Here is a 26,768-nt window from a genome sequence, read left to right on the forward strand (position 1 = left end):
TGTCTCAAATATGAAATCAGCGATTATGCAAGCTAATTCCATCTTCATTATTGCTATTGGCTAAGGGGGGTGGGAGGCTCCATATTTTTTTAGGGAAAATATTATATTACAAAATATAGTGGAGTTGATCAGAAATGACAGTCCAAAAATTCGGTTAAATGTAAACCCAAAAAAAAATGCTCAGCTAAAACATTAATTTCTGTAGCACCATAAAGCTGTGCAATCTATGAACCAATTTAAAATGAAATGACAAAAAATAGTATATATCAAATGAACATTTCTGATATTTTTTTTATACTAAAAACAGTTCGAATCTTCACCGAAAAATTCAAGTTATTTGATGTCACAGTTGAAAAGATACGGCTGTTTTTGTGTGGCCCATTTTTATCGTAGACACCCTTTAGATGTATACTATTTTGATTTTATTTTTTTTTATTTTCACTGATCTTGTAAATAATCCTAAATTTTAAACGAAAGCTTAGCAACTTAGCTAACTGATGAATTTCAGTGCACATATAGACACTCGGCTGTTATTCTACGCGCACAGTGTGTACTACAATCAGGACAGGTATGTATGTATATGTATCTATGTCAGTTTTGCAATGACTGCAGCGTGGCGTGGCATGGCATGGCATGAGTTAGTATGGGGGTTAAGTAGTATTTTCCTTTAAACAAATCCGTACTATACAAGCGGATCGGTCGCCGGCTGGGCGACGACCGTTTCCTTGATTTTGCGTTTGTTTAAGTTTTTTTTTTTATTCATTCATAAGAAAATATCTGCAGTTTGTTCGAGAAAATTTACAGCTTAAAAGTTAATTTCATTTGTTTTGTTTTTGGTTTTTGGTTTGGTTTCGATTTTCTTTTTCTTTGTTGTTGTCCCCTAAAGAGAGAGATTTGTTATCTAAAAATATGGTTCATAGACTTTTTTGTTTTGTTTAAAGACTTGTTTTGTTCGATTTCACTACTCCGTTAGTTTAGATTTATTTTTTTAGTTTTTGCCTCTGGTTTTGTATAAACTTATGTATAGCATCTCTAAAGTTTCTTTTGTTAGATTTATTTTTTTTTATACAAAGATTCAAATATACAAGATAAGAATAGTTTACAGTTGATTTCAGTTTACTTCTTTGTTTAGCTAAAACTTAACAGTAGATGATGCTTGTGGAGCATTCAAATAAACAGTTTTGTATAAAAATATGCACTTCATGTATAGGAAACAAAACGATAGTTTCTAAATGTTTGTGTATTGGTTTTGTGCTGTTTTCACTTACTGGTAGTGGTGAGTTTCACACGTCTGGCTGGGATTGACTACGCGTTAGTTTATGTTTGTATATTTTCTGTATAGGTTTCTCTACTAGTTTATCTGCTTAAGGTGTAATATGACACGTATGAATCGGATTTACACATATGTTGTTGGTTTATCAGGTGAAAGGCATTGTTTTACTCGCGTGAGATTAAATTCTAGAGGTTAGTTTTCCGTACAAAATTAGCGGTCATTTTATTTTAGTTTTACAGATTACCTAATCCAAAAATGATCGATCATGAAAGCAAGATTCATGGTTTTGTCCAATGACGAGTTACTGGCAAAGGTTGCCTTGTCTGTAGTTTTACTGTTTGGTTATGTTTACTTTTTCAAAACTATCGAATGATCCTCTTTAAACGTTATGTGTGATTGACAAAATGGTTTTCACTAGTGTCTACTTCTACGGTTACTTTTTGATTTACTTAGCCTACTACGCGAGCCTTTTGTTTTCGTACAAATTCCATGGCATTCTTGTCATTGACGCGGCCTTCCAAAATCAGTAAAATTGGGTGACCTGCGAGAAAAAATAAAATAAAATTGTTACGATTCGCCGTTAGTTGAATTAACCATGTAACATACTCTTATCCTTCATTTCCAACAGCGGCAGACTGATCTGCGTCACACAGTCTAAGTTCTCGATGTTCATGTTGAATGTACTGGCCACACCGGGAATGGTGTTCAACGCTACGAAAGCTTCCCCGGCAAAATCATTCGCCGTCAGCACATCGTGGTCCATCACAGTGAACACGATCATGGCCGCTTCCGCTTGCAGTTGATCCGGTGTGACGGAAAACTCGAAACATTCGTCGAATACGGGATTGAGCGTTTTCTGGAAAGAGGAGAAAATTACCCATGTATGACGAAACGCAGCATGCTTTGGTTCAGTGTTGGCAAAATCATCAATCAAATGATATTTTTCCGCTTTATATTGGAACAAAATATTAGGCTGGATATTGATTTTACAAGCTCCTATGATATTACGAGACTATTCACAGCATGCAAAAATGAAGCTGAGAGTTGACTCGAGACAAAAATGATTCCATTGCACATCGTTTGCTCTCTTCTCTCTTCACCGATGGCAGCCATGAAACGAAACTACTGCTGTTAGCAGTGACGGTAGTTTCGGGTCGCATTCGGGTGTAAAGCAAAAATGATGAAACTCAAACTCACCACGCTTTGGTTAGAATTGTAGCTGGTGCGTTTTGTTGGCTTGATATTCATAGTTACGGTGAAATAGCTTGTAATATCATCCGCAGTTGCTTGCTTGTTGATTTGTGTCTACGAAAATCAAGCGTGTTCATGGTCAAAATGCACGTTCATTGAAAGTTCACCCGCGGAATTTTACCCAACAATCCCCGGCAAGCTATTTTTCAAGTTAACCAGGAAAATTTCTACGAAATTACAACACCGCACCGGCACTGACAGAATTGGTAATTGAATTTTCAATTCACGATAAATTAGGCAAGGTTAATAATACTGGTCGCGCTTTCCCGTTTACCAACCTGTTTCAAATTTCAATTGAAATTTGAGTGTGGAACAACACCAGCGACGATGACGGTGGTGGTGATGGTGGTTTTAATACCATTAAAGGGGGAAAGTGCCCGTTTAGCTGGTTGTTTTGGCACAGTTGGTGTTTCGGTGAATATGGGATTATGGGGGTGCTGCTGATGGTGTAAAATACAAACGCGGATGAATTAGGCAGATGTTAACGGATGGTTTGGGGTGAAAGGCGGACGAGAGAGAAATAGTTACATTTGAATGACTATCGAGGGAGGCTATGGGTTCGGACCCATCATGCATGTGTTATATGGCAAGCAAAGCTTGCTTTGATGCATAAATTAGTTTTATGCTTAGTGAGCAGTTAAAAGGCCGAGGTAATTGGTTTTGCGTGAAACCTGGTGAAACGGGAGAAAGGTTGCATATTTTTTTGTAGTTTGTTGGATAACAAATTTAGTAGTAGAATTTAGTTAAATGCGCTGGCTTTTGAATTTACACACTTAGAAATTCTTAACTTTCAACAGCTGATCGTTCGGTAAAACTTTGATAATCAATTCAAAAGCTATTTCACTAAATTTAATTTTCAAAACTCTATCAGTCTTGCCTATTAACGGGTTCATTATTAATTTAAACTTCTAGTAATCCTATGACCATCAGAAAAGCGAGTTTCTGGTAACCATAGTAGCTGTTTTGTTTTGATTCTGCGTTTCATTTCACTTTACTCCATACCATGTGCTAAATGACGTTTGAGAAAATTTCCACGGGCTATCCAATCCATCGCCAGGATATCAAAACAGAAAGCCAACGCAGTTAGGACCTTTCGAAATAATCGTCAAACCGTGATAGCCTTTTGGGGAAAAAAAACAACAACAAACAAACAACACCTACCTTATGCACATTGGTCTGCTGTTCGGAGCAGTGCGAGAACAGCCTCCGCGGCAGCAGTTCGATGATCACAAACGGATCGCTGAAGCCGTTCGGATCCAGCGGAATGACGTCCTTTGCGTGCAGCACCTCGACGCTCAGCGAGTCGTGATTGAAGTACGCCTTTACCGACAGCGAGCCCAGCGAGGTCGGCCCCAGTGTGTTCAGCTGTTCCTGCAGTCTCTGCAGGTAGAACAGATCGATCAGCTGCTCCGTATCGGTCTTGTGATACTGCAGCCGTTGAGCAACTCGCCAGTACAGATCGTTGTGTAGGGTCTCCGGTGTCAGCCCCAAGCCGTCGGCGTTGAAGAAATCTCCGAGCAGCTGCAACGCCCCGTACATGCGATCGTGAAAGTTACTAGGCTTGTCGCCTTCGCCACCGGCATCCATCTGCTTGGCAAACTCCGTCAGAACGTTGTTCCAAATCTGAGTCATTGCACGGTAGAAGTTTTGCGTCAGCAGTGTTATGTTCAGTGTTGCCAGGTGGGAATCCAGGTATTCGAGGAGGGGCATCACGGCTTGAGTGGCGGGTAGGGAGTCCGGTGACCAAGCAAGATGGAAAACGGCCTTCTGCAGCGGACTTTGCATCGAAGCAGTTAGTTTGTTGAGCACCCGATCCGCTTTGTTCTCCAGTTGAGCAATCGTATTTTCCAATAGGTTTTCTGCATTCTCCGAAAGGTGGTGCGTGGTGGGGTGGAACTCGACCAGAGCACGTCGAACGTATTCCAAGTTGTTGAGGATGACACACATTTCGTCAGCGGAACGTGGTGGTCCCGATTTATCGTAGTACCCACTCTCCGTAAGATTCTGATGGAGCTGATCGGAATAAACGTTTGCCGTAGTGCATACCAGATCGATGATCAAAGCTTCGTAGTGCGCTCCCGAGCCTGGCTCTGGCCAGGCTAGGTTTTTCCAGAATTCCCTTATCTGGTAGAAGCACGAGGCTGTATCGATCGCTGACGTACTGTGTCGCACGATCCGTTCGCCTTCACAAAGCCTGTCTACATTGACGGCGGCCTTGATTCGTTGGATCGCTTTCGTTTTGCTGATGGAGATCCATCGCTGGACTGCGGGCTCGAACCATTCGTGAAAGTTTTGCAGACCGAGTGGTTTCTCCGGAGGCTGGGGGGTTACCGAGAGATGAGACTTCATGTTGTGAAATTGTTGCAGAGCAAAGTAGATCTCGAATGGCGCAATGTCCGGCTCCCGGTCGTTGTCTAGGATGGTCCAGTGGTTGACGATAGAACCTGGTAGCTGACCGGATTCGATGCGATTGGAGACTTCCTCGGCAAGCTGGGGTCGGAAGGTAACAATTAGATACTTTGACGAGGCAAACAACAGATAGTCTTACCAAGGAGTCGAATTGTTTGTACACAATGCTGAAGTACTGTATTCCATTGGTCCTAGAAGGAACAGGATTAAGACGGTTCAGAAAGATCTCAAAATCAGGTGATAGCGGTACTTACGAATCAAAAAGTGTGTGGTAGCACATCTGCCCAAGCTGCAGATCCGCTACCAGTATCGTAGTGTAGTGTACCAGTGGGTTGGGTGAACGCGTAGCTTCCCGTAGTTGCGCCTGGGACCAAGTGATCGATCCCTTTCTAAGCGCCCCGACGATTTCCCCTCGAACGCCTTTGCTGAAGGGGCTTACCTGACGGAAGGCTCGCATCGAACCCAACAGACCCAGACATCGCAGTAGGAACTCTAACCGAACGAGTGAAGGTTGATGCTTTGCTGGGAACACTTCCCGGTGGCGGCGCATGTGGCTGAGCGATCGTTCAACGAAACCGTTTAGAGCGTCGGCAAGCCACTGTTCCAGTTCCCGGGTCAGTGGTTCGTTGCTGTAGTTGTTAATCCACAGCTTGTCGACTTCGATCAGCTGCCGGTGGATGAATTTGGTGTCCAGAGGTTTCTTGCGATTGATTCGAATGATAGCTACCAATCTATGGAGAAAGTGAAGATAGTGGGGTTTACGGTAAACAGTGGAAGGGTTGAATGGATCTTACTTCGCTAATGAGATTTGCATGTCGGACAGATCGCTCTGTACTGCTATCTGATGTAGAATAGTGAGTGATGGTCCTGCCAGTTCACCGTTCCACTTCCACGCCGGTTCGTGAGTGTTGAGCTCGTGCATCATGAAGATCGTTTGTAGCCGTTCGAACTTCTTCACCTCTAGGGTGCTGTCCTCCTCGGAGTTGCCCCGATCCTCTCGGGTCGAGAGCCACAGCTTTAGCCGAATGCGGCCCTGTACAGAGCTACGACTACTGCGTGCTTCCAGCTTGAACCAACCCTCCAAACCGGTTGAAGGAATATCCTGTGGAATGAGATGTCCGATTAAGTTTGACCGGCTCGCGATTAGTATCACCTTATTTGTTACTTACACAGACTGGAACATTGACACAACCCAAGAAGTCGTCCTGCGAACCCTGACGTGCCGATTGGCACACTTGTTTGAAAAATCTACCTAATCCTCTAACCCCTCTAACTTCGTTCAGTCGTGACACAGCATCTAGCACGCTACTTTCGTCGTCGTGGTCCCAAATGTCTAGGTGCAGAATGTCCGAGTGGATGTCGTCTATGTCACTGCAAATTGAAGAAAATGTGCTGTTTAGAACTTGAAGCACCCATCGGGGTCATCTCTCGGTGTAACTCACAATTTAAACTTTTCGTTCCACTTCGGACACAGTGTGTGTGGTTTGACGGAGGTCGCCCGGATGAACTTGGCCGGTACGGGTCCCACCGAGTCCCGCTGTTGGCGGCCGTCCTTGCGCTTGAAGCTCAACCGAAAGCTGTGATGTTTGCGGAGTTTCCCGTGCTCGGGCGAGTCCAAGCTGTCCATCCCGGTGTCGGAGAGGGTCCGCGGGGTCATCGGAGGCTGCGGCGAAGGTGGTGGAGGGGTGCCCGATGGCTGAATTCCTAGCATACAGTACGGGTCACTGAAACCTGTGAAATAGCCAGAAAATAGGCAAAATTAATGCATGCACGAGTAATCGAGGTGGCTGCGATTCTGATTCCATCCCATCGCAGTAGGTTAACAACGAAATTGTGCAGAGTAATATAATTGTGATTTCAACCAGTTTTCAGAACGTAAAAGGAACGAACAAACTTTCGATGAAACTCTTCTTTCACTTAGCGGTTGCGGTGGGAAAAATAGCTCATTATTTAAGTCCCACCTGTTCCGTGACTTAATTAACCGTGATAACGACTATGATGTTATGAAACTTTTTTTTTCTGGGAAAATTGCGACAAATCTCTCCCCGGGGGAAGCCATTTGTCATTGTCAAGTTTTTGATCTAACGACGAGTCTATTTTCAAGCTGTTCCGACGATCATGGTTCGGTCACCGGCTATAATTGGCTCATTTTTGGGTGAACCAAACTTCGCCACCGTTGCTGCCGTAACCCATCGAGCGTCAAAATATTAAAAATCACTTTGTAAAAGTTTTCCGCATGAAACAATGTCCAGGCTACTTTCCGGTTTCAGGTTTTTTTTCCGAGATGGGGAAAAGCTTAAAGTGGAATGCTAATTTGGACCCACCCTCAGTCGCCTTCCTTTTGGCTAAATTACCCGCCTTCACCGAACTATGAATGTTACAGCGTCGGACTGTGTCATTGTCTCCGGTTGAGAAGGGAAACGTAGGTTATCGGGCTTCTGAAAAATTTAGATTGATGATGGACACTTACTTGCGCTTCCCGGTTTTGGGTTTAACGAGTGAACGAGGATTGCAAAAATAAAATAAAAAAATGAAAATCATAAAAAATCTGACGGACGTTGTCCCTTTGTTTTAAGATTCTCGGGAAAGGAAATTCCATTAGCTGATGAACGAAGAGCGAGGGAATTTGTTCTGTCTGGCTTTTCCCAGTGTCTCTACATCAGGTTTGCCATTTTGGAAACGTCCGGAAGCGGTTGATTATTGAGGAGAAATTGACATCGGAAACTTGGTTAATGGAGACGCTTGGTTGATTGGTTTGTAGACTTCAGCTAAGATCTCGAAGATCTACGGGCTCAACAAAGTATTATACGATATCCCCGTATATTTTGCACTGCAAATCATTCTGGAGTGTTGATTTTGATAACGGGCTTAATTTTTGACATTGCCACTGAAAGAATGGCCTCTCACATAAAACTTCGTAAACAAATTATTCTCCTGAAAGATTGACGGCTCCACGGATTTATTTTGCTTTATTCATTTATGTTCGTTACAAATTTAGTTGATAACTGAGACTGCACTTAGAGTGATGCAAAATTTAAAATTATCGCTACACAATACTTAAACGATTCCAAATCGAATCCTGACTAACCTCTCAAAATTTGAACCCATTTGGTGAGAAACTGAGATGGCACAAACCATTTGAAGTTTGTATGGGAATTACTATGGTAAAACCAAGATTTTTGTTCATGTCTATCTAATAATTCACCATATCGGTCTGCTTCAAAAGCTTTCAACTGTACTTATAGGAAATTTTCCCAGCTACAACTTTGCTCAAGACCACTTTTTGATTAAATGCAAGGATCGAAATTTATCAATGGTTCAATGCGCTGATGCCTTATGATCATGCTCAATCAACTGCTCAGCAGGCAACATTGGTGTTTCTGGGGCGTTGAATAGGACACAACAATCATGGCTACTATGTCACACTGCAAAATACAGTGTTGCCTACAGAGCAGCTGCTTGATCATGTCGTAAGTTTACCAATCTCTTAAATAATTAATAACTTTTTCCTGTCTCGCTTTACATAGAAACGATCTTCAGCAAAGTTGTAGCTGAGAATATTTTCTTTAAGAATGGCTATCGAACTGTTTCGCAGCTCAATATGAAAAAAGACTAGAAGGCAATGAACATAAAGTTGAGATTTCCCATAGTAATTTACATGTAAACTTCAAATGGCTTGTGCGAAGTCTGTTCCTAACCAAATGAGTTGTAACTTTGGGAGGCTAATCAGGACCCGATTTGAAACCATTTAAGCAGTGTGGAGCGAAAAATTCAAATTTTGCATCAGTCTACTGCACATGTTTGTCACTGACAATCGACATGATTTCCCTTGAAGATGATCTTTAACTCGAGTGAGTGACGAAAGTTGTTTTGTCATTATCGCTGTCGATATTTTGCAACAATGTCTTACGTGACGTCCTGATTTACTGTACGGATTCGTAGAGCTTCGTGGGATCTCATCACCTTTTCCCCTATCCATGACTGTAACCTTCTTTTGCAACATAGAAAGGCTTCTTGACTTCCAGTTCAGAATCATTTTCTCTGACTTTAAAAAAGAACCAACCTCGTATTTAAACTCAGTAAAATGTCACCGCAAAGTCCACCACATACAAACCCTTTCACCGGTCGTGGTGGTGGGGCAATCATTCTCCTTGTCTTCGTCATCCGGCGGCGGTGACGGTCGGTGTTCAACTTCAAAAAGCAACCTGACAACCTTTTTTCCAACCTCCGGCCAGGTTGTGATTTTTCTCGATTGAGGCAGAACAAGCAAGACGGGTAATGAAACCATATCCCGAAGCCAAATCGCTATAATCAAAGATGCCGACCGGCCAAAAGACCAACCAACCAACCAACAAACGTGCAACAAACGTGGCGAGAGTTCTATCTAGATAGATGATGCGAGGTAAGGTCCTTAGTAAGAACGAGTTTCCAATGATGAAAAATTGCCCATCATCAGGGGGGTGGCTGGGAGGCCGGTCGGTTCATCCTGGCCGTTTCCCTTTCAACCGTTTTCGTTGGCGGCCTGGGAGAATTTCAACACGTTAGATTGCTTGAACTTATTTTCTTCCGTGCCACTTTGAGGTGCTGAGTGGGTTGGTGTCCCCGCCGTCAATCGACTGAAAGAGGATAACAATCGAGCGTCAATTGTTTACAGACTTTATATCGACGCTCTTGACTGGATTTTTTCTCAATCGGTGCACTGGAGTTGGAAGTCATTTGTGCTATTGTCTTCTCTTCTTGCTCGGTGGGTCGTCTTGAGTTGTTTTTTTTTCTTGATCCTGTTTTTCAGCACCCTCTTATTTGCTGGAGTTCAAGACAATTGCGCATACAGCAACCCCTCCATATATACAGAGGGTGGTACCGTCCACCCACCGCTGTTTCTCGGTTGTCCTTCAACCAATTACGCTGATATTTTGTATGTGATTAGTGTCAACCATACACTAGTTATCTACAGATATTCTGCTCGATTGGTTGAAGGGCAGCCGAGAAATAGCGGTACTACCCGCCGCATAAATAGAAGGGTTACTGTAATGTAGCTTCACGGCTCCACCGAAGAAGAGGATAGGTATACATATTAAACGAGACTATTGCGAGGCTGAAAACAGATTTAGAATGATTGCTTTTGGGGCTCGATGTTTGATGGGCCGTAAAAAACCAAGCGTCTCCTCTCCGCCGTACTGAACCGGGGGAGGCGCGTGTTCGTTTAATTTATGATAATGGCACTTCGATGCTCCGTGATGTTTGGTTGTCATAGGCGTGCACGCTCAATCTAAGGGAAAAATAAGAGCACGCAACTCATGGGCAGCACGGGTTACCTGGGGGAAAATGAAGACCAGATGTCCCAGCAAAGTGAAAGGAATGAGTCGCCTAGTGATCTGCGGGATGCAATTAAGGCGCTTTTGGAAACGCAGCAGGCAATGCTGGATCGACAAAACCAGCCACCGCAGCAGCCGGCAGCGGGTGGTCAGGTGTGGAATCAGGATCCCCAAGCGAATGTGAAACTACCGCAACTAAACATTCCCATTTTCCTAGGAGAGCGAACGGCGTGGAATTCGTTTAAGGATTTGTTTCTCAGCACGATCCACAACAGGCAGGATCTGAAAGCTTCCGTCAAGATGCAGTATTTGTTTTCCTATTTGGACGGTGAAGCAAACCGGATGGTGAATTCCTTCCCAATCAGCGACGCAAACTACAACGAAGCGTGGGAAACACTCGTGACGCACTACGATAAGAAAAAATACATGGTGTTTGCCGTCGTTCGTGAGTTCGTTGATCAGCCACCAACGCAAGCGGATTGAAGAAACTGGTGGCTACTTCTGATGATACCATCCGACAGCTAAAAGCTCTTGGCAACGAGTACGAAACACGGGATCCTTGGCTCATCCATCTGTTGCTTGAGAAGGTGGACCGAGAGACGCGCTCACTGTGGGCGCAGAAAATCATTGACGAAGAAAATCCGAAGTTCGCAGATTTCATCGAGTTCCTGCAAAAACGCTGCGATGCTCTGGAAACTTGTTCGGCGTTTTATAGGAAGCTGGGAGAACCTGCGAAGAAGGAGATTTCGAAGGCAACTGGAGCCGAGAAGAAGTTTCAAGCCTTTCATGCTGGTGCTGCACATGTGTCGTGTGCGAAGTGCAGCATGGATCACCCAACTTACCACTGCGAACAATTCAAGGCCATGGATGTGGCGGCGCGTAGGGAATTGGCACTTAAGTCGAAACTGTGCTTCAATTGCCTGCGTCCATCCCACACAGCGAAGCGGTGTCAGTCGAAGTCGGTATGTCGCACTTCACAGTGTAACCAACGGCACCATACAATGCTATGCCAGCGGGAAGTCAAGAAACCGGATGAAAAGCAGGAAGATGGTCAAGGAAGTTCGCAACCAGAACCGGAATTGGAGGTCGCATCGGTCTCTACCAACGTAGCGCAGACGGTGGCCGAAAACCACGGACCGTTTGCATTCGCACTGCTACCAACGGTGGTGGCAAAACTTCAAGGAGGTGATGGGAAGCTAGACGACGTAAGAATGCTAATTGATTGTGGTTCCCAGGCATCTCTCATCACGACAGCGTGTGCCAACCGCCTTGGGTTGAGGCGTAGCAACGCTTCTTTGGAGATCACTGGTGTCAGCGGTGAAGTCGTCGGTACCACTGCCGGCATTGTCACGCTGGTGATTTCATCGCGTTTTAACGAGGAAATTAAACTCACCACTCAAGCTTTTGTTCTTGGAAGGCTAACGGCAACCCTGCCGTGCCAACGTTTCGACTTGGCAAGCATGCCATACATGAAGGGTCTGCAACTGGCGGATCCCCACTTCAATGAACCAAGCTCGGTTGAGGTCATACTGGGATCGGATGTCTTCCTGTCCGTACTGCAAGCCGGCCAGGTCAAGGATCCAAACGGTATTTCTGTAGCACAACGTTCTATCTTCGGGTGGATGGTTGCAGGAAGAATCTCGAAGCAATGGTGTATGCATACACATCGCTCGGCAATCAATCTTCACCAAGATTTCGACATCGATCGCACCCTGCGATTGTTCTGGGAAGATCAGGAGCTTCGTCAAGCTGAGCAATGGACAGAAGAGGAGCAAAGGGTCGTTGATCATTTCAACTCGACGCACACTCGCTCGAAAGATGGACGCTTTATCGTTCGATTGCCAATGAACGATTCAAAGCAGCAACTTGGATATTCGCTGACCGCAGCAGTCCGTAGGCTACGCTCAATGGAACGGAAGTTCGAGACCGACAACAGCTTCAAGGAGAGATACGTTGCATTCATGCAAGAGTATCAGGATTTGGGCCATATGGAGCTGATTCCGGAGACAGAGATTCTGATTAATTGCCCAAAGTCATATTATTTGCCACATCATGGGGTCGTAAAGGAAGATACCACCACGACCAAACTCCGAGTTGTGTTCTATGCATCATGTGCCAAGACTTCTGGAGTCTCACTGAATGATTTGTTACTGGACGCCCCGAACATTAACACTGAGATATTCGATATCATGATGGAGTTCAGGTTCTTCGAGGTGGTATTTACGGCGGACGCAGTAAAAATGTACCGTCATGTACTTACGCACCCTGACGATCGAGACTACCTACGTGTGGTATGGAGAAGCTCGCCGGACAAGCCGATACAACACTTCCGGCTTCGCATGGTGATATATGGACTCAAGAACTCTGGATTTCTGACCATGGCGGCGCTCAAGACGGCAGCGGAAGAATACAAAGGGAAGTATCCTGAAGCAGCTGAACGGATCATGAAGAATACATACGTCGACGATCTTACATCGGGAGCAAAATCGGAAGAAGAAGCCATTCGTTTGATCAAGGAGATCAACGAGATCATAGAGAGTGCTGGATTTACTTTACGGAAATGGAGTTCCAATTCGGCGGCGGTTCTGAAGTCGCTATCTGAAGTCAGCATTACCGCAGTACAGATACAGTTTCCGGATGAACGCAATTCGGTGAACGCCCTGGGAATTCATTGGATTCCGGACATAGACGTCTTCACACTCAAGGTAAATCTGCAGATTGATGATCCCAATACGAAGCACCAGCTATTGTCGGATTCCGCCAGGCTGTTCGATCCATTCGGGTGGTTTGCGCCGGTCATCGTTCGAGCTAAAATTCTATTTCAACATTGCTGGTTGTACGACCTAAACTGGCACGATCCATTACCTCCTGTCGTTGAAGAAATGTGGGTCGATTTGAAGGCAAACCTACACCACCTGGAGAAGATCAGGATTCCAAGATGGGCAGCGAATTTCGACAATCACATCGAATTACATGGATTTTCTGACGCTTCTGAGGAGGCGTACTCAGCGGTCGTGTATCTCAGGTCCGTTGATCGCAACGGTGAGGTTCACGTTAGTCTACTTGCAGCGAAAACCAAGGTCGCTCCTGTACGTCAGGTGTCTCTACCACGTCTTGAGCTCAACGCAGCTGAATTACTTGCAAAGCTGCTGAAACAAGTTGCTGAACCTCTCAAACGCTTCCAGGTAGATCGGTTTGCCTGGACGGATTCGACCATAGTCCTGCAATGGCTGCCAAGACATCCGCGTAAATGGAACACTTACGTGGCTAATAGAACATCTTCGATACTTGAGATTCTTCCACGTAAGCATTGGGATCATGTTGCATCGACTGAAAATCCGGCGGATTGTGCTTCCCGTGGGATATCTCCTACAGACCTAGTCGATCATCCTCTGTGGTGGACAGGACCGAAGTGTCTTGTCCGAAGAACACGATGAAGCTACACTGGAGGTACGTAAGCGATTCCAATTCCTAAACATTTCTGTTAGCGTTCCAGTAACGACGTACGAAATCGAGAAGCAAATCCTCAATAGTCGATCGAGCTTCGGCGCAGCCTGCCAACAGTTGGCATGCGTCAAGCGGTTTATCTACAACCTGGGATCGAAGGCATTAAAACGCTACGAGAAACGTTCTGGTCCTATTCTGCCATCCGAGTTGCAGAGGGCCAGGTTGCAGCTCGTCAGACTGGCCCAGCACGAACACTACGACGCCTGCAGCAATCGTTAGCCTAAGGCTAAAAATCTCTTTAATAAAGCTTTAAAAAAAATGCAGCAATCGTCGTTTCTTTTCGAAGTCAAGCACCCAGTTATTCTCCCGAAGAACCATCGTCTTACGAGATTGCTGGTGGAAGAGATGCATTTACGGAACTGTCACGCGGGTTCCACACTCTTGATACTAGATCCAAGGCTGCCAACATGTCATCAAGCAAGTGATCCGGAATTGCGTCAAGTGCTGCCGACAGAAAGCGAAGATGTCGCAGCAATTGATGGGAAGTCTACCAGCGGCGCGCGTAACAGCATGTCGACCGTTTAACCATGTTGGAGTCGATTATGCCGGCCCGATACGATGTACGTACGACGTAGCAAAACTCGCGGTGAACGTTGCTCGAAGGGATATATCGCCGTTTTTGTGTGCCTCTCGAGCAAGGCAGTTCACTTGGAAGTCGCAGGTGACCTGTCTACGGATACTTTCTTGGCAGCATTCAAGCGGATGATTGCTCGCCGAGGATACTGTAATGAAATCTGGTCGGACAACGGAACAAACCTGGTTGGTGCCGACCGATACTTGAAGGAAATCTATGAAGTAACTGAAGCTCACAGCAAGAACACCGAACCGTTCTTCAGCAATCTTGGCATTCGTTGGAGGTTCATCCCGCCATCCAGTCCACATCAAGGTGGCATTTGGGAAGCGGCCGTCAAAAGCGCGAAAAAGTTGCTGCGACCGGTCGTTGGAAACGAGAAGCTGACATTTGAGGAACTATCAACTGTACTCTGCCAAATAGAAGCGTGTCTCAACTCGAAACCTCACTTCGCCGGACAGTCTCGAAGCTCTCACCTCAAGGTGAACCAGTTGGACCATTGGCAGAAAGTTCAAAGATATACCGTCGAGTTTTGGAACCGTTGGCGTGATGAGTACATTGCAGCTCTGCAGCCACGAGGAAAGTGGAAAAACACTCGAGACAACATCAAGCTGCACCAGCTCGTCTTGGTCAAAAACGACAACACTCCGCCGTCCGCATGGGAATTGGCCCGGGTATCCGCAGTTCATCCCGACAAGCATGGCTTAGTTCGCACTGTCACGTTGCGTCGAGGCAAATCGCAATATCAGCGCCCAGTGCAGAAACTGTGTCCACTTCCGGATTGAGGTGTTACCTCAAGACGGGGAGGATGTTTGAGGATTTTGTGACGACATCCGTACCTCCCGAGCAATCAGCATACCTACAATACCAACTTACCTTGCTGGCGCCAAAAATCTGCCAGCGCAAAGCGAAGAAAAAAACAAACAAAACACTTGTATTCGAACAGTCGAAATATAAACACGTTAAGACAAGTTTGTCTGCACATTTTATTTGTTACAACCGATAGAAAATTCCGCCGTTCCGAAAAACGTGTTCTCGAGTTTCAATTTTTAGTCCAGGTTCGTCTCGACCTTTCGTTTCGGTTCGAACATCTTCAAATCTACAGGCAAAAAAGTGTGCACCCGCCTTTGCTCATATAGTGTCTGCGACTGTGGAATACTTCTAGCGACGTTTCACCACTACATTTAGGCAAAGATAATCTGTTCTGTTCTGTTCTGAACTTTGATTAGAGAGTTATTCACTCCAACATAGTTTTCCTTAAGCAATGTTAAATTAGATACATGACAGTTGCCAGTATGTATTTTATTGTTGTTGGAGGGAGTTGAACCACTGCGTCCATTATTTGAACTTTTGTGGTACTCCTGTTTACTGTTCGTATCATGCAAGCTGACCACCATTTAATGAGTGGACAGCTAATTGCCTGGACACGTCCTTTCCCAGTCAGGTATGATATGGTTTATGAAACCAACTACCTTTCCAGGATTAGCAGACCAAATTCCACTAGGTTGTAAGATAACACTACGAAAAAAATTAGATCTACGCCTGTGTAATGCACCGCAACTGCAGAGCAGATGTTCCGAGGTTTCACGTTCTATGCTACAGAAACGGCAGATATCGCTCTGAACCCGACCAATGTTCTTCAAATGATATCTACTCGGACAGTGCTCAGTTACTAGGCAAGTGTATATACTAAGAGCCCGTTTATTGAGCTCCAAGAGCTTTTTGGTATGTGTTACATTCGGAGTTGTAAATCTTTTCGACTGGTTGGCCATCACCCTTTGTTCTTCCCAGCGTTTGAGTTCCATTTTTACCGTACAGTTTGATATTCCACAGTATGGTTCTGGGCCAATAAACGGTGAATTGGAACCTAATTTTGCGAGATCGTCTGCCCTTTCATTCCCTTCAATGCCACAGTGTCCAGGAACCCAGTATAAGTTTACTGTGTTCTGTTTGCACAGCTGTCGCAACAAGAGAATACATTCCCAGACAATCTTTGGTGTACATTTGTAAGCACTAAGCGCTTTTAGTGCTGCTTGACTGTCAGAAAAAAAATACAGATATTTGCACATCTATATTTTCTCCTTACACATTCAAGTATGGCCACGATTTCCGCTTGAAACACAGTTGGACAATGTCCCATCGCTACTGAAATATATGTCCCAGGGCCAAAGATTCCTGCACCTGTTTGTGTTCCAATTTTTGAGCCATCTGTGAAAAATATGATTGAGTCTTGACGAACGCTAGGACCACCGACTTCCCAATCCGAACGCAACATTTCATATACGTTGAAGGTAGTGTCATACCCAAGCAACACGGCGTGTCATAAAGAAGTTGAAAATACTTTTTAATGACTTACGTAAAGAATCAATAATACTGTAATATACGTCATTTAATACATTTATATAACCTAAAAAGCGCAAGACGCGGAGCTTATACAACTAAATACTGGTCTTATAACATGTTTTGGAAACATCATAAAAGCCAGCGGCAAAAAAAAAACAATAACAAAAACTTGAGCATGGGATTCGATCACTGCCCTTGGCGTGGCAGACTCATTACTTCCTAACTAGACCAACTCTGCTTGATGAGAGGTTTGTTATAAGTATCTATCATGTTCTTGCCAGTGGCATGAAAATTATATTCTCGTTCAACACGCTTTCGATCCGTCATAAAGATGTTTTGTTAGCAGCAAAGCGTACATCTAATTGCCAGAGTGTTGTTTTAAAGTATTTTCAACTCCTTATAAGACAACCTGCATATTTTCAGTTGTATTAATTTATGAGATGTCATAAACAAGTGTTTTCAACTTTCTTTATAACAAACCTCCGAATACCTCATAAGAAACTGTCAATCACTGCGTGAAGAGACAGTCCGGCTCAATGGCGCCGTCAATGTTTACGTCAATCTGGAAAGTTCAGAATCTCTTCAAGAACTTTATAAATTCAACTAAGATTGATTTTGTATACGACAAGTTTTATAGTGGTATTAAAACAGTAAGATGCATGTTTAAAATGTTGGACTCTAGGAAGTATGAAGAAAACATCTATAAACCTCATATATAACGTGGGATGTTTTCTGCATCACTTATAATACATTTATATAACAATCCGTTCTAATTATTTTTCAAAAAGATGTTTTATGTGTTACTTGGGTAATTGTCCTCTGGTTTCATCCAGTCTCCATTCAAACTCATCACTGGTCCTCTTTGGAAGTATTGTAAAATGCTTAGGTGATCAACCAGGTCACCAGGCATGACTTTTTTTAGACCTTTTGAGCCTTAGAGCACTTCTTTCCGCTTCTAGTTGCACGTGATCATGCAAGAGCAGTAAATTGAGAATTGCATCTAACGCTTTTGATGGATCCACATTGTCATTGTTGGTTTCAAACCCCATTTTCTACCAACTGTTTTGGAGCATATCCACAGGGCACTGGTTGCTTTGTTGATCACAGAATCAATCTGAGCATTCCACTTCAACTTGGCACCCAATATACCTCCTAGGTATTTGACCTGTTCACTAAGATGGATCTGTTCTCCTCCAAGCTTGAACTCCTTTAGGTTGAACTTCCTCTTTCTAGTAAAAGGAACGATTACTACTTTTGACGGATTTATGTTTAGGCCCTCCTTAATACACCAAGATTGGGTAAACTTTAGAGCTTCTGGCATTCTTTCTGAAATGATAGCGTCAAACTTTCCTCTAACTACGATGACTATATCATCCGCAAAGCCCGCAACTTCGAAACCTTTCGCCTCTAGGCTTCTTAGAAGATCATCTACAACTAAAGACCACATTAATGGTGAGAGGACTCCTCCTTGAGGACAGCCTTTCGTTGCCTTTACTGTTATAGATGAGCTTCCCAGCCCAGAAGTGACTTTTCTTTTTGCAAGCATAGTATGAATCCAGTTGTCGTAAAGAGTAAATTGAAACATTGAACGTCGCGTGGTAGTGGAATTTAATCAAGGCCTAAATACTTTTTCGTAGCCTTTTGTTTCCGATCGTCGGTTGCAGTGGCTTGCTTGCTGAGCAGAAAAACGCGGTCCCAGGTCCTTTCATATTAAAAATGTTTGGTAAGATCGCTTGTTTATCGTGTATTTTGCTAAACCTTTCGTTGTCGTCGGTGCCGGGTTTGAATAGTTATAACAACTTGAGTAACGGTATGAAGTGATATGAGGGGCTCGGTGGCCTTAGAGCAACCGTTTTTGCTTACTGAGCAGAACATCCTGAGTCTAATCTCAAACCCATCCACATCAAAATTCGTCAATCGTTTTATTTGTTAATATGACTACATGGTAATAGCAGCAACTCGATGATTAAAAAGGAGCTCGTTTGCCTAGTAGCAAACGTTTTTGCTTACTGAGCAGAAGACAGTGGGTTCAATCCCAAGCTCCTTCGCGTTATACGATCGTTAGGACATCAATTCAGATTATCGTTTATCAAAACGAACCCTGCTGCAAATCCAACCCTCTTACCCAACATCCCTGTGATTCCTCGTGGAAGTGCAGAGGACTCCTCGGCTTCCATCAAAGCGAGTGTCACGTCAACACATTCCTACCCATTCCTTTCTTGACCTGCGTTCAGGCGCGGCTGGCGCTGGTATTGCCTAATTCGAGATCACCAGTTTTTACACATTGAGGATGATTGCTAGTCCCAAGCATCGTCTATTGGTTCTCTGTGTAATTACAGCTGGTCTGGCAATAACAGAGTAGCAACCGTGGGCGGTCAATCATGTTCATGCTCATGCTCATGCATAGTATGAATCCTGTTGACGATGTGCGTGTCGAAGTTCCTTTTCTTCATGGCGTCAACCATAGATGAATAGGATGCGTTGTCAAAAGCTCCTTCAATATCCAAGAAAGAACAAAGTGCGATTTCTTTAACTGAAAGTGATTTTTCGATTTTAGTTACCAAAGTATGGAGAGCAGTAGCTGTTGATTTTCCAGATTGATACGCAAACTGAAAATTAGATATTGGATGCGTTAACGTGTAAGTTGAATTGATGAAGTCATTCAACACCTTTTCCATAGTCTTCAGTAAAATTGATGAAAAATGCTTTTGGCTGCGTTTTATCACGCCTCCCGTTTTTCGGTATGAATATTACTCTTACCAATCTCCATTTTGATGGAATGTAGCTTAATCTTAAACTCGCCTTATAAATCTTAGTTAGAGACGGAATCAGCATTGCTTTACCGTTTAGAAGTAGTGCCGGAAATATGCCATCCACACCTGCAGATTTAAAAGGCTGAAAAGATCTCACAGCATTCTCCACTCTGGCAATTGTGAAAATTTCATCAGCTATGTCTGGTATGGTGTTTTCTGTTCTCTGAGACACTGGCGAGGTCTCTATAGAACACATTTCACCAACAGAATCAGAAATATCTGATTCCACACACAATACCGAACCTGGAAAATGTGTTTCCATCATTAAATTTAAAGCTTCAGAGGGAGATTTGGTAAAACCTCCATCATGACATTTAAGATTACCAAGTTCAATCGTATGGTCTTTCGCAAGAGTTTTCGCGTAATCTCGCGACTATAAGAGCACTGTTTATATTTTCACACATTTGAATCCAAGATCACCTCTTAGATTTCCGTATTTCATTATTATATTCATATAGGGTTTTCTTATATTGAGTCCAATCAGAAGTGATTTTCGCCCTATTGAACATCTTACGTGAAACTTTCCCAAGGCATACCAATTTCAAATGCCACCACAGCACATCCCTGTTAGAAGACGACCGTTTGATTCCAAAATGATTCCAATTGTTGGATAGAATCAATCTTTACGTCGTTTGTAAATATATCTTAATCTAAGCACTGTGCATATTGATCCCAGTTTGTTTTCCTAGGATCTCTAAATGCAGAAGGTGGTAAACCACCTCCACCCCATTCAAACATAAAGGGTGATACGGTCAAAATTTGGTCAAGGGAAAACGCGTGTAAATCGGTGAAATCGTTTGTTTAAAAAATCAAATTAAATTTTTTTTCAAGTTCAATTAGTATAAAATTCAGGAAAAATATTCAGTTAGGCTTCCGCTTTTCCTAATTCGAATTGCCAGGCCTTACGCTTGACCCCTGCCATCAGATTTTGTACGGCCACCTTGTCCACCTTCTTCGTCGCAGAAAGCCAGTTTGCCTTGAACTGCTGCTCGCCCTTAGCAGTTTTTTTTGGTCTTCTTTAGGTTCCGCTTGACAATAGCCCAGTATTTCTCAATTGGGCGGAGCTCTGGCGTGTTGGGAGGGTTCTTGTCCTTGGGAACCACCTGCACGTTGTTGGCGGCGTACCACTCCATGGCCTTTTTACCGTAATGGCAAGATGCCAAATCCGGCCAAAACAGTACGGAACAACCGTGTTTCTTCAGGAAAGGCAGCAGACGTTTATTCAAACACTCTTTCACGTAAATTTCTTGGTTGACAGTCCCGGAAGCTATGAAAATGCTGCTTTTCAAGCCACAGGTACAGATGGCTTGCCAAACCAGATATTTCTTTGCGAACTTTGACAGTTTCATGTGCTTGAAAACATCTGCTACCTTTCCCCTTCCTTTTGCCGTATAAAACTCCTGTCCCGGAAGCTGCTTGTAGTCGGCTTTGACGTAGGATTCGTCGTCCATTACCACGCAGTCAAACTTCGTCAGCATCGTCGTGTACAGCCTCCGGGATCGCGCTTTGGCCGTCGTATTTTGTTTATCATCGCGATTTGGAGTCACTACCTTCTTGTAAGTCGATAGTCCGGCTCGTTTTTTGGCTCGATGCACGGTTGTAGACGATACACCCAGCTTATTTGCGGCATCTAGGAGAGAGAGGTTAGGGTTTCGCTTGAAACTACTGGCAACTCTCTTTGTCGTCTCAGTGGCTTCCGGTTTTCGATTTCCGCCCGATCCAGACTTCCTGGCTGTCGACAAACGTTCCCCAAACACTTTAATTACATTTGTAACGGTTGATTTGGCAACTTTTAGCGATTTTGCCAACTTTGCGTGCGAGTAGCTCGGATTTTCGCGATGCGCGAGCAAAATTTTGATACGCTGCTCTTCTTGCTTGGACGGCATTTTGACAACTGAAGAGTGAATTCCAAAATCAAAATAGGAGCAACATTCTACACACACACACCTTCAAAATGAGGGGTGTTCAGGTTTTTTAAATGCAAAATTGAAGGAAATACGTCAAGTTGATATTGACCAAATTTTGACCGTATCACCCTTTAATGTGTTTATGATCAGAAAGTGAGATTTCATCTGACACACGCCAATTTCGAATCTTCTTAGAAATTGCAGTGTTGCAAAATGTCAAGTCTAAAACTTCCTGTCTAATGGCATTTGAAAAAGTAGGTTCATTTCCTTTGTTGCATATGTCTATACTATAAGATGAGAGAAATTCCAAAAGGCACTCACCTCGACTGTTGATGTTCGTACTACCCCACACGGTATGATGCGCTTTTGCATCACAGCCAATGATGAACGACTTGTTGTATTCTCTGCAATATTGGACTAATGAGGCGATTTCAGGAGGAGGTACCAGTATGCAATTACTCCATTACAAACGTAACGCAATCGTGTCGTTCTATCTGGCTTCAGTAAATGTTCACTAGATTTGATGTTCTATAGCTTAGCATTAACAACTTCTGATTTCGAGTAAAACATATCAGAACTTAACATTCCCCCCATCTAAATACGCCCATGAAGATGGAGTTAATCGTTTTCGCGAGGCTAGCAACTTGTGTACATACCAAAATGTTATACAAGATACGAACATTTCGTTTCCGAAGGGGGAAAGGAGGGCTGATGCTGAGTTCGCTATTTGTTACGCGTGTTTTATGCCCAAAATTATCTGCCTTCAAATCATCGTTAGCCAAGCGGAACGCTCCACCAAAGTGGAACGATTATAAATCTGACTTGTGGAGATGGTGGTGTGTAAAGATACTGGCTGGAAACGGATTTCTTCGCATTCCGTGAATGCATGGTGGTAATGCGTCTCGGTTATTTCGAGCAAGTGCTGCGGTTAAAAACAGATTGACTTTTGTCGTTCCATTTCATTAACAATCTAATTTTCCAACTCAACCCCTGTCCTGGATGAATGATTCATTCAGGACGGGGCTTAAAGCCATCAAGGAAATCTGCTGAGTGGTGGTGTCCTATGTAAATTGGTTGCCCCTTATGTCGTCTTCGCACGCAATCAGTGCGTTGGGCCTCAGTAAACAAGTCGTTTGAGCTTTCCTTCTGTAGTCAAATGGTTCTTGAAGAAAGTTTCGATTTACGTCATGCGGAAATAGAATAAAACTGCCTTAAAGGGGTGGTAAATTATATTAGCACTAAATGACTCCATCTAGAGGAGACCCTTTCGGCTCTGATTTGAAGGAGACAAATGCCGTGGCCATAAAATCGACTACCCAAAAACGGAGCTCCATGCCATGTCATAAATGTCCCCTCGAAGCGTTCAACCGAGAAGAAAGAACAGCAGTTGTACCTGTCGTAAAAAAGCTTACCCCTACAAGACGGTTCCCATTGGATGCTTTTGTCTGCGGTCACCACATCGGTTGTCGTGCATTGGTGGAACCGACCCTTTTCAACCAACCAACCAACCAACGGACCACACCACAGGGTTAATAATCCACTTTGACTAAATATAGCGTCAGGTCATAAAATATTATTGTACTATGGTCTAATAGGATTATGCACTTTTGGACGACGACGACGAAGGTGCTGGCGAAGGGTCTCCTTGGCGTTCGTTCGGTCGATTCTTATCTCTTGCGGTCCCTCGTCACGAAGGAACAGGGCCGTCCACCCGGAACCATTATCATATTTTTATTCTTTATTTGTTCTGTCTAGGAAACGATGATGTTGGAAAAGCAGCTTGCAACCTTTTTCAGCACATTTTTCCCTGTCTCTTGTTTCGGAGAAAAGCGGCTAATGAAACTCCTTCCGGGGATAGGGCAGTGGAAGCACTGAATGGGAGCACTCAAATCATGCATGTTTCTCGTACCAGGTAACATTACTTTATCCTTCCTGGAAGTCGAGTCTGAAAGTTTATTGGTGCTTATTGTGGGATTCTGCAATGGAAGGTTGAGAGAGCTTTCGAAGCTGCGACATATGATTGGGAACAGCTCGACAAAGTGGTTGAATATCTATATTATACTGTCACATAGTCCCTTCTATGCGCACGAGTATTGATGGTTCGAAACAGAGTCAATGTTATAATAAGAGGTCCGCCAAGAGTGAAGCTAGAAGTCCAATCGAACTGTCAAGCGTGGTACCAAACAAGCAAAGTAAATAAACATTGTTGTTCCCATAGCCAGTGAACTACATGTTTTGCATTAATTACTGACAACATTTTAGTACTTTTAGTTGAAAAACATTACTTCGCTTTATTTAGTACATTGTGGTACAATTTGGACGCATTCAAGTGATCATAACTCAAGAATTAAACAACATACACGGTTGATCAAAACGTCAAACAAAAGGGTATTTATTCAGATTTCAAACGATATATAACAAGTTATTACATTTCACCGTTTCGAACGAACTGTCGCACTTTACTTGTGATCGATGCCATCATGATCTGCACAGTTGCTGGTGACACTGTACCGGCGAACTTAATCCATTTTAAACGCATTTGTTGTGCATTTGTCACTTCTTTACCGCATCCTCGAAGTTTTCGCTTGACAATTGCCCAATATTTTTCGATCGGTCTGAACTTAGGGCAATTCGGAGGATTAATCTCTTTGGCGACGAAATTAACATTGTTTGCAGCATACCATTCTAGTACCTCCTTAGAGTAGTGGCAGCTGGCTAGATCCGGCCAAAACATAACGTTGGTCTTGTGTTGTCGAATGAAGGGTAAAATTTGCTTTTTCAGACACTCTTAAATGTAAACCTTCGACGTCATTGTGTGAGATGTGATGAAAACCTTGGTTTTAAGGCCACAACTGCAGATTCCTTGCCAAATCAAATTATACCTGAAAGGGACATCCCCACGACCAGTTTCCAGGTTAAATTTTCGTCCGGGGATTTATTTATAATCCATTTTGACATATGTTTCGTCATCCATTAAAATACAGCCATCAAATTTCGTCAAAACTCGTTCATATAGTAATCGTGCTCGCTTTTTGGCCACTAAAATTTGTTTCAGGGAGCGATTCGGATGTTTACTGGCACACAAAGACTTATATTCTCTTGAAAGGATGTTACGCACGGTGGAAAAGTTGGAATCGCATTTCTTTGTCAAATCACGTGTGGAGACACCTGGGTTGCTTTCCACTTACCTTTCTCCTCAGCTCTTTGTCTCTAGTGCCACTTTTATGATAGATGCGCTGTGCTCTATCCACACTCAGAGTATCCTTGTAACGTTTGATTACAAGACTCACCGTTGACTTTGGGAATTTTAACACTTTTACTATTTTTGAGGCAGACCACGAAGGGTTCTCTAGATGTTTGTGCACAATTTATTTTCTTTTCTCAAGTTCCATGATCCGTAATTTCGGGATGCGTCGATCAATCGAGAAAAACTTTTCACCAATTTCTTCGTCAATGAAACATCAACAAATGCCTGTCAAACGTTTTTTGTTCCAACCACCAGGGGCGCGGTGGTGTATTAAACCGTGCGTCCAGATTTACTTTGAATCGAGCTTTATAATTTATAACAAGCATTTGTTTGAACATTTTTCAGGTTCTATAATTCAAGAGCAAATTTTCATTATGTCGTAAGTAACATTCGCACCGATCCGAGAAAAATAAAGTTTTGTTTTGATAACCGAAAAGTTATTCCTATTTCCAATTAAACACATATAATCTCATAGTGATTGCAATGTTTAACATATTAACCGGGTTTTAATCATACAAATGCAAATCGCTAGCTTTCATGCTAAAAAATACTGGTTTTTGAGTCAAAAGTTATTATACGTCGTTTGGAGGCCCCTACTGTTACTTAAGTCAAAGTGTATTTACCAGGATATTCGGGAGAATTATCAATTACGTCTCCTTACGTGCAGCCCATTCATCATTTTAGGACCACCGAAATCATCTTAGCAACAAACAGTTCGATTTATTCACTTTAATAATGAGAAAGCGAAACGACGAACGTACACTTTTCACGGGTTTCTCAGCGCTGTTACTTAAGGCAAACGGCATCTCCATAGAAATCGGGTGACTTAAGGGGGTATTCCCGATCTTTTTTTTTCAAAAAATCAAATTTTTTTTTTCACGTTTTTTTTGTACTTTAGACTATATACTTTCACCCCCCCCAAGCCGTTTTCCGATCAGCGAATTCGGTGTCCAGGCATAGCTGACTAATGGTAAGAACCCCCAAATGGTTTTAACTAAAGTCAAAACTTTAAACGCGTTTTTCTCGAAACCACATTTTTTTACCGGGCGAAGATTTTTCTCAGAAACTATAAGAGATATTGACTTGAATCTTTGCGCATTTTGTTCCTTATTAAATTCTTTGGAGCTTCTCCCACTTTCAGCCAAAAATATTAACATTTAACATTGTTTGAAGCACCTTAAAGCTGCAAAAAAGCGGGCTTAAAATCGCCTGTTTTTTCATATGGCCGCCATTTTGTTAATTTGCAAGATTTTTTGCTGCCAACGGGAGAAGCTCCAGAGAATCTTATGCAGATTATTAATTGCATCACGAAATCTGTTTCAGATGAAGCCGTTCCAGAGAAAGTCTTCGCCCGTCCAGGCGTTTGCGGCGAACAGGGGTCTGTTTGCCGCCATTTTGTGACGTCAATAATGTCTTTTTTTATGTCGAAAAAAATTTATTTGTAAACTTCAATGTTCAATAAACAAGAATCCTAAAGAATTAGGCGCATTACTATTCATTTTCCTTGAAAAAAAATTAATTGAAAAACAGGCCGAAAAAAGGCAAAAGATTGGGAATACCCCCTTAAGTAACATCGAAAACTATTTTGATCGGAAGGTGATTACGTCAAAAAGCAATTTGACTGGTAAATAAATTTAAAAATGGGATGTGATCCTATATTCGGACAGTATATAGTGTAATAGCAGAAGCATCGATTGACACTGATAGTTCGACTTTGTTTACCTTTGTTACATTCGACGTAATGAAAATTTGCTCTTGAATTGTTTTTGTCTCCCAGAAGCTCCATTATGGACATTACATTTTTCACTTCTAAATAAAAGTCATCCAATGCTAACGCAACAAATCTGGTTGCCGTTTACTCTGACGAAAAATACATCACAAACAGTGCTGCTTGTTCGCAACATTTTCTCTTGACGGGAATCTTCTTATAACATCGACTCTGGTCCGAAAGCAAGGATAACAATAACAAACCAACACTTTTGACTGCGGAGTGAAAGTGAGGATAACAAACTTAGCTCTTGAACTTGGAATTACGCAAGTGTTTGTGTGTTATAAACGGCAGAAAGGTCATAAGAGAGAATGCCATCCTACACTATCAATGTCATTTATACAAGGGCTGGGCTGGTAGTAGT

At 43.1% G+C, this 26,768-nt stretch overlaps 1 protein-coding gene across 2 annotated transcripts in view; it reads right to left on the reverse strand.

Moving 5' to 3' along the window:
* Positions 1 to 385: 385 nt before the first annotated feature.
* Positions 386 to 26,768, reverse strand: part of unc-13-4A — a 348,082-nt gene continuing 321,699 nt past the window's right edge. For both annotated transcript variants that reach the window (XM_065228399.1, XM_065228393.1), the window contains 8 exons: positions 6,376 to 6,664; positions 6,103 to 6,304; positions 5,728 to 6,035; positions 5,188 to 5,664; positions 5,073 to 5,124; positions 3,686 to 5,014; positions 1,880 to 2,129; positions 386 to 1,814 (listed from right to left, as the gene is read on the reverse strand). In XM_065228399.1, the coding sequence (XP_065084471.1) occupies positions 1,723 to 1,814; positions 1,880 to 2,129; positions 3,686 to 5,014; positions 5,073 to 5,124; positions 5,188 to 5,664; positions 5,728 to 6,035; positions 6,103 to 6,304; positions 6,376 to 6,664 (2,999 nt within the window). In that variant the 3' untranslated portion in view covers positions 386 to 1,722. The remainder of the gene's footprint in view (positions 1,815 to 1,879; positions 2,130 to 3,685; positions 5,015 to 5,072; positions 5,125 to 5,187; positions 5,665 to 5,727; positions 6,036 to 6,102; positions 6,305 to 6,375; positions 6,665 to 26,768) is intronic.

This window comes from Ochlerotatus camptorhynchus, unplaced genomic scaffold (genome assembly GCF_037179485.1).
Source record: "Ochlerotatus camptorhynchus isolate MF236.1 unplaced genomic scaffold, CSIRO-AGI_Acam_v1.1 ptg000023l, whole genome shotgun sequence".
NCBI lineage: Eukaryota > Metazoa > Arthropoda > Insecta > Diptera > Culicidae > Ochlerotatus > Ochlerotatus camptorhynchus.